The sequence below is a fragment of the Oncorhynchus mykiss genome, chromosome 10 (assembly GCF_013265735.2).
Source record: "Oncorhynchus mykiss isolate Arlee chromosome 10, USDA_OmykA_1.1, whole genome shotgun sequence".
Lineage (NCBI taxonomy): Eukaryota > Metazoa > Chordata > Actinopteri > Salmoniformes > Salmonidae > Oncorhynchus > Oncorhynchus mykiss.
In genome coordinates this window covers 54,459,239-54,467,598 of record NC_048574.1, presented here as the reverse complement: position 1 = coordinate 54,467,598, position 8,360 = coordinate 54,459,239, and the positions used below count along the sequence as shown (strand labels likewise).

General features: G+C 40.0%; 1 protein-coding gene across 1 annotated transcript; it reads left to right on the top strand.

The window, feature by feature from the left end:
- Nucleotides 1–509: 509 nt before the first annotated feature.
- On the top strand, nucleotides 510–2,970 carry enam (enamelin). Its single transcript, XM_021619082.2, has 7 exons — nucleotides 510–588; nucleotides 1,178–1,238; nucleotides 1,391–1,414; nucleotides 1,561–1,632; nucleotides 1,793–1,816; nucleotides 2,019–2,114; nucleotides 2,300–2,970. The coding sequence occupies exons 2-7, from the start codon at nucleotides 1,185–1,187 to the stop codon at nucleotides 2,666–2,668; spliced, it is 639 nt and encodes a 212-aa protein (XP_021474757.2). The 5' UTR covers nucleotides 510–588; nucleotides 1,178–1,184; the 3' UTR covers nucleotides 2,669–2,970.
- The last annotated feature ends 5,390 nt before the right edge of the window (nucleotides 2,971–8,360 follow it).

Below are 8,360 nucleotides of genomic sequence, written 5' to 3'. Positions count from 1 at the left end.
AAGGATTGATGTTTAATATCTCTCTGCACCATCAGTGTGTTCGAGTCAGTGTGTTGACAGACTGTTCATTAAAAATGTTAAAGGAATGTACACTTTTGAGCTCCAATATCTATCAAGGCGTTTGTTCTGAGTTTGATTGACTTGGCACTATCCCTTCTGCCTTTATGGAGATAATTGCCCTATTTCTAACAGGCTGTGAGAACTTTTAAGTCCTAAAAGAGATATTTTATTAATGTAACCATGAGAGATACACTCGATTGATACCCTCTTACTTTAGTTTGAGAATCTTTTCAAGTTTGGGGTTTACTTGGGAGGGGGGGGGGGTGTGTGTGTGGTGTGGTAAGCATAATTGCACGGTGTGTAATTAAAGATAATAGGGGCATTAAGACTCCACGTCTTACTTGAGTTTTGAAGAGAAAGGAGATTTTATCAAACAACAGTGGCATGCACATTTGTCGGGGTGCAAAGACCTGATTGGTTGTCGCAGGTGGTTCCAGAGTATAAATTGACTTTGAGTGAGAAATTATGTAGTTCATTCTTTCCCACATCAAGACCACTGCTTCACTTGCTCCTGATACCAAGACAAAGGTGAGATTCTAGATTTCCATTTCACAGTATACAGAAAAGTATACCGTTTACAGTTTGGGAGAAAGCTTTTGTTTTGCTGTATTATTATATCACAGACTACTTACATTACATTATTGAATACTTTTAAGCATATATTTAAGAAACTGCTGCTGAAAATGAATGTTGTTCTGCAAGTAATATTTTTCTCAAAATAAAATGCACCCTTGTTTCAATACCTTTCAATGCCTCACCTTGTGAGGATGAGGGCGCATTTTTCTAAAATGTTTTTTTGAGATTGGAGAACACATTGGTAGGGATCTTTTTACAATTTCTCCATACAGAATCTTTCCTGATCATTAATTTCCCCTCAACTTTGTTGCACCGGCTTCGAGGGCATTACCACTTAATTATGGGGCTACTTTTTTGCGAGAAAACAATAAAACAATACTACTCTGAGCAATTGTATTAGTATGAAAGAATATAATTTCCCATTTTTTTGGTTTTGGAGCATATGATATTTGTATTAATTTTATACAGTATTTTCTGCTCATTTTTATCAAGGGTGCCAATCATTTTGGACCTGACCGTATATCCTCTTTCTCTGTTTAAGGATCAAGATGATATCTGTGGTGCTATTGATGTGCCTGCTGGGCTTCTCCCTGGCTGCTCCAGTAAGTCTCCAAACCCAGACCATGTTGTTTACATTCTAATTGAATCGTTTTATGCTTGAACTTCAATTGTACGCTGGTGTTCTCTTGATGTTGATATAAGTCTGTGTGTTGACTGGATGATGATTATCAAAATGCTGTGTTGTGCCTTGCAGACTCCTGATAGTGGAAGCGATGAGGTAGGTGGATTTCAGTTTCGACATCTCTTAACAACATCATGCAATCATCATGTCACGTCATGTCATGGACATGGGAAAGGGGTTTCAATTACCTTAACTACTACCTTAATGACATGTTTGCTTCCACATCTGGTATTTCCCAGCAGGTTGCAGCACATGCCAACGAGGCCCTGAGATGGATGGAGCTCTACAGAATGTATGGTTCCCTCGGACAACTGGTTAGAGGGCAGCCATTATGTTTCGGATTTAACTTGCACAACATGTTAGACATATAACAACTTTCAATGGAATAAAAGGAAGATAATGGATTAATTAGCTCTGTATATCAACCATATCAGTGATCATCTAATCAATTTAATTATTTTCTTTCCTCCGAAGGCTGCACCAGCTCAGCCCCCAATGGTAAATGTTGCTTTTAGAAACTCTTTAAAAAACTGTAGATGCATGCTGTAGAAAGATTCTTCTCATAAACATCCCTAGCTTTTCTAACACTTCTATCACTCCTTGCGAGACTCAAGACTCAATACCCTGTTTTAGAGCTGATAGTGACACCATAATGTTGTCTGAAAACTCTTATGGACTGAACCATTTGTGGTGTGAACAGTTGAATGCACCTGCTGCAGCCCCTGCTGCCCCAGCTCAAGACCCCAAATTCTTCTACCCACCATCACCAATGAACTCAGATGAAGAGGCCCCAGTGGTGAGCTCATGGTCCTTTAAATCAGTTTGAATTAATCTGCTAAATTGTTAAAAAGCATCAGTGGGTTCCTCTCCATCTCTCTAAGAGAAGAGATAAGAATTACTGTAATATAATGCTTACAAATGTGTTCATTGTGATGTGAGCGTGTGTTCAACCCCTTCTCATGCTCATTATCCCTCTTTCAGCCCCGCTATGGCGGCTATGGCAGATATTATCCCTATCCTGGCCTGGCTGCCCCTGCTGCCCCTGCCGTCCCTCTGAACTCTGACGAGGTTGGAGAGGACGAGGCTGCCACTGAAGCCGAGGCTGAGCCAGCAGTGGACCACGCAGCTGAGGAACCTGCAGTTGTGGATACCGCCGCCCCAGTAGACCCAGCTGATGCAGCCCCTGTCGACCCAGCCATGGATGTACCTATCGATGTTGTTATACCCGCTGCCGTCGACATCCCTGCCACCGTTGCCACTGACATCATTGTCGTCGATCCTGCTCTCATAGCGCCAATCGACACCATCGTGGTGGCTGGGCCTTTAGACCCTACCCTCCCTGTTATGTAGGCACCACAGCAATGGTTGCCAGCTTGCTCTTGTGTTGAGCCAGGGAGACATTCCCTGTCATAGTCATAGTAACACAAAGGCAGAACCAACATTGATGGGAAAAAGGCAGGGTAGGAGCGGCGAGGTCTATGTTATGGCTACTTGAATAGGGACTGAAATGGAATTTGGCAAATCTCTGTGAACCTCTATGTGTGAATGAGCCTGTACTGTCATTGTGCAGTCACAAAAAAATATGATGATTCAGTCTTTTCTCTTTGTGCTTTTTTCATTCATTAAATAAAAATGCCTGTTGAGATACTGCACTTGATGCTCTTTTTTTATCAGCAGAAGAATTTATGTTTTATGATGTGATACCTCACATTACTTTGGAACAAGAGACAAGATGTGTACTCCATTTACCCCATTTCAATTGTCCCACTGTCAAGCCACGTACTCCTTAGATAATATTTTTTTTGCAGTCTAATAAATCCAGTTTAGTATAGACCATCACAGAGAAATTCATTATTTCATTCAGGGAGGTCTTTAAAAAACATTATCATACTAAAATAAAGTATTTCAAAAGAACATGCAGTGCCGTGCAAAAGTATTCATCCCCCTTGGCATTTATCCTATTTTGTTGCATTACAACCTGGAATTAAATTGATGTAATTTAAATTTAAATTTCATGTAATGGACATGCACAAATTAGGGAAGTGAAATAAAAATTTAAACAAAATTTAAGAAATGAAAAGTGGTGCGTACATATGTATTCACCCACTTTGCTATGAAGCCCCTAAATAAGATATTGTGCAACCAATTACCTTCATAAGTCACATAATTAGTTAGATTGCACACAGGTGGACTTCATTTAAGTGTCACATGATCTGTCACATGATCTCAATATATATATATATATATATATACACCTGTTCTGTTCTGAAAGGCCCCAGAGTCTGCAACACCAATAAGCAAGGGGCACCACCAAGCGGCACCATGAAGACCAAGGAGCTCTCCAAACAGGTCAGGGACAATGTTGTGGAGAAGTACAGATCAGGGTGGGTTATAAAAGAATATCGGAAACTTTGAACATCCCAAGGAGCACCATTAAATCCACTATTTAAAAAAGGAAAGAATATGGCACCACAACAAACCTGCCAAGAGAGGGCTGCCCACCAAAACTCATGGCGGAGATTGGAGTATCTGTCCATAGGAACACTTTAAGTCGTACACTCTACAGAGCTGAGCTTTACAGAAAAGTAGCCAGAAAAAAGCCATTGCTTGAAGATAGAAATAAGCAAACGCATTTGGTGTTCCCCAAAAGGCATGTGGGAGACTCCCCAACCACATAGAAGAAGGTACTCTGGTCAGATGAGACTAAAATTGAGCTATATGGCCATCAAGGAAAACGCTATGTCTGCCGCAAACCCAACACCTCTCATCACCCCGAGAGTACCATCCCCACAGTGAAGCATGGTGGTAGCAGCATCATGCTGTGGAGATGTTTTTCATCAGCAGGGACTGGGAAACTGGTCAGAATTGAAGGAATGATGGATGGTGCTCAATACAGGGCAATTCTTGAGGGAAACCTGTTTCAGTCTTCCAGAGATTTGAGACTGGGACGGAGGTTCACCTTTCAGCAGGAGAATGACCCTAAGCATACTGCTAAAGCAACACTCGCGTGATTTAAGGGGAAACATTTACATGTCTTGGTATGGCCTAGTCAAAGCCCAGACCTCAATCCAATTGAGAATCTGTGGGATGACATAAAGATTGCTGTACTGCTGGAGGGGGGAAATAGTTATGCAGGCTCAAGTGTTTTTTGTTGTTGTCTTATTTCCTGTTTGTTTCACAAATAAAAATATTTTGCATCTTCAAACTGGTAGGCATGTTGTTTAAATCAAATGATACAAAACCCCCAAAAATACATTTTATTTCCAGGTTGTATGGCAACAAAATAGGAAAAATACCAAAGATTTGTTTGGCAAATGTTGTTTTGGAAAATGTGTCAATGGTGTATTGGAGGGGAAGTCAGGTGCAGGAGAGCAGAGTATAATGAATAGGCACACTTTTATTAAAGTTCCAAAAACGAGAGCACGACATAAATCAAACGCGCTCAAAAAACGGAACAGAAAAGTAAAGCGCGTAAACTAACACCACATAACATGAAACAATTACACACAAAACATGATAGGAAACAGAGGGTTAAATACAAGTAGATTGATTTGGGAGATGAAGACCATGTGTGTATGGAAACAAGACAAGACAAATGGATATATGAAAAATTGAGCGGTGATGGCTAGAAAGCTGGTGACGTTGATCAGCGGACGCCGCCCGAACAAGGAAAGGAGCCGACTTAGGTGGAAGTTGTGTCAAAATGTAGGTGTTAGAAACTTTAGATTTTGCTCCTTCCGATGATCTATAGAAAACAAAACATCTGGATTGAATGCATTTGAAAATATATTTTGGCCTTGACTTTGAACTTGATTAACGACACTGCGATTGACTCAGCCAGTCAATTAAATGCGAGGTAATTAAATGCATCAAATTCTGGGGTGGGGCTTGACAATGGGTCAATTAGTACATATCCATATCTTACTTAAAGTGATAGTTCACAGAAAATACAAGGGAAGGTAACAAGATAAGATGATTTGGACAAAATATGCTAATATTGGGGATATTGACTAGCATTTGCAGACAATAGCCAGATGAACGTAAACAACGCATGGATTACTATCTTACACTTTCTGTAAACTACATGGTAAGAACACTGATATCTAATTTTGTATTTTGGGTGAACTATCACTTTAAACCCTCAGTCTGTGAGGAGCATAGGTCATCCAGTTAATAAATAGTAAAAAACAAACCTGTCTTCCAGCTTGTTTTATCTCATCATAGACAGTATCATGTTCATTGTGCTTTGTTACTAGGCACAGTCTGCAGATAAGTGTCTGGTCTGTTCTGCAGAACACCTCTAAAACTCTGTGGTGCTCCTGGCAGAACCTCTGCCTTGGGTTTTCCGGTCACCTCCAACAGTGTGTGTTTTTATACATACTTTGTAGGGTACTTTGTAGTGGTGTTTAACCTTTTACTAAATCAGGGTCACACAGTGTTTCTTGGTAGTCTTAAACAAATCTACTTTGAAACAAAAGTATACACCTCACTCACATGGTTATGGGCAAAAGAAAAAGAAGACGTGTACCATGTCAGATATAGAGTTGAAAAGTATTACATTTTGAGTTTGCATCCCAATATTACACTTTATATACATCACAGAAGACAAACATAACAACACCGATTGACATAGAAACACCAGATTTGCCACCAGAGCTCTTTATAGGACACATCACTGCACTCTATACTCTGTAACTGGATCATCGCTGTATACCTGTCACAAGACCCACTGGTTGATGCTAATTTATAAAACCCTTTTAGGCCCCACTCTCCCATTTCTGAGATATCTACTGCAGCCATCATCCTCCCCGTTCCGCCAGTCACATTCTGTTACAGGTCCCCAATGCACAGACATCTTTTCAGTTCGCTGCAGCTAGCGACTGGAACGAGCTGAAAAAAACACCCAAACTGGGCAGTTTTGTCTCATTCTCTTCATTCAAAGACTCAAATCATGGACACTCTGACAGTTGTGGCTGCTTTGCGTGATGCATTGTTCTCTATCTTCTTGCCCTTTGTGCTGTTGTTTCTGCCCAATAATGTTTACCCTGTTTTGAGCTGCTACCATGTTGTGCTGTTGCCATGTTGTGTTGCTACAATGCTGTGTTGTCATGTGTTGCTGTCTTGCTATGTTGTTGTCTTAGGTCTCTCTTTATGTGGTGTTGTGTTGTCTTTCTTGTTGTGACGTATTTTGTGTCCTATATTTATATTGCATGTATTTTTTTTTTCAAAGGCTACACTGAAATATAACAGCTCTCACAATCTTCTTATTATCAATTTCTGTCAACCAATCATCAGTCATTTGTGTCAGTGCAGTACATGTTGAGTGTCCTTCTCTATAAGCCTGTTGTTGATTTGATTAGTTTGACAATAACGTTTCCACCTCAAACTTGCAATGCTTTTCTTTCATTATTCATTTTTTTAAACATGAGCCTAAGTTTGCCCATTTTGTCAATTACGTATTTGCATTTTTATTGATTATGGATCCCCATTATCTACTCTTCCTGGGGTCCAGCAGAATTAAGGCAGTTATGCAATTTTTAAAACATTACAATACATTCACTACATAATTCACAACACACTAGGTGCGTGCCCTCAGGCCCATACAACACTACCACATATCTACAACACAAAATCCACATGTACCTGTATGTATAATGCGTATGTTATCATGTGTGTTCATGCATGTGTCTGTGCCTATGTTTGTGTTACTTCACAGTCCCTGCTGTTCCATAACATGTATTTTTACCTGCTTTCTAAATCTGATTCTACAGCTTGCATCAGTTACCTGATGTGGAATAGAGTTCCATGTAGTTATGGCTCTATGTAGTACTGTGCACCTCCCATAGTCTGTTCTGTACTTGGGGACTGTGAATAGATCTCTGGTGGCATGTCTTGTGGGGTAGGCATGGGTGTATTTTAAACAGACATCTTAGTACCTTCAACTTGTCAACACCTCTTACGAAAACAATAAATGATGATGTCAATCTCTCTTCCACTATGAGCCATGAGAGATTGACATGCATGTCATAAATGTTAGCTCTCCGTGTAGTTTTAAGGGCCAGCGGTGCTGCCCTGTTCTGAGCAAACTGCAATTTTCCCAAGTCCCTCTTTGTGGCACCTGACCACACTACTGAACAGGAGACACAACCAGGGCCTGTAGGACTTGCCTTGTTGATTGTGTTGTTAAGAATGCAGAGCCACGCATTATTATGGACAGACTTCTCCCCATTTTAGCTACTTTTGTATCAATATGTTTTGATCATGACAGTTTACAATCCAGGGTAACTTCAAGCAGTTTAATCACCTCAACTTGCTCAATTTCCACATTATTCATTACGAGATGTAGTTGAGGTTTAGGGTTTAGTGAATGATTTGTCCAAAATACAGTGCTTTTAGTTTTGGAGATATTTAGGACTAACATTCCTTGCTACCCATTCTGAAACTAACTGCAGCTCTTTGTTAAGTGTTGAAGTCATTTCAGTCGCTGTAGTAGCTGAAATGTATACAGAAGTGTTGAGTCATCCACATACATAGACACACTGGCCTTACTCAAAGCCAGTGGCATATCATTAGTAAAGATTGAAAAAAGCAAGGGGCCTAAACAGCTACCCTGGGGAATTCCTGCTTTTACCAGGATTATGTTTGACAGACTTCCATTAAAGAACAGCCTCTGAGTTCTGTTAGACAAGTAACTCTTTATTCACATTATAGCAGGGGGTGTAAAGCCATAACACATGAGATTTTCCAGCAGCAGACTATGATCGATAACGTCAAAAGCTGCACTGAAGTCTAACAAGACAGCCCCCACAATAATTTATCATACATTTCTCTCAGCTAATCATCAGTGATTAATCAGTAATCATTAAAATAATTGACAACATCAAATGGTTTTGTGATGAATAAGCCATCTGATTCGATAAATGATGGAGTTGAATCTGTCTTCATGCCCATCATTTCATTTAAAGTTCTCAAAAGTTTTTTTTCATTGTTCTTTACATCATTGATCTTGGCTTCATAGTTTATTCTTCTTTTTGTTGAGTTT

Bases quoted from the DNA above. Each gene is read 5' to 3' on its own strand.
- enam (XM_021619082.2), top strand. From the start codon at position 1,185: ATGATATCTGTGGTGCTATTGATGTGCCTGCTGGGCTTCTCCCTGGCT. The intron at 1,633-1,792 runs GTTAGAGGGCAG...TTTCCTCCGAAG, and splicing joins ATGGTTCCCTCGGACAACTG to GCTGCACCAGCTCAGCCCCC. The intron at 1,817-2,018 runs GTAAATGTTGCT...TGGTGTGAACAG, and splicing joins CACCAGCTCAGCCCCCAATG to TTGAATGCACCTGCTGCAGC.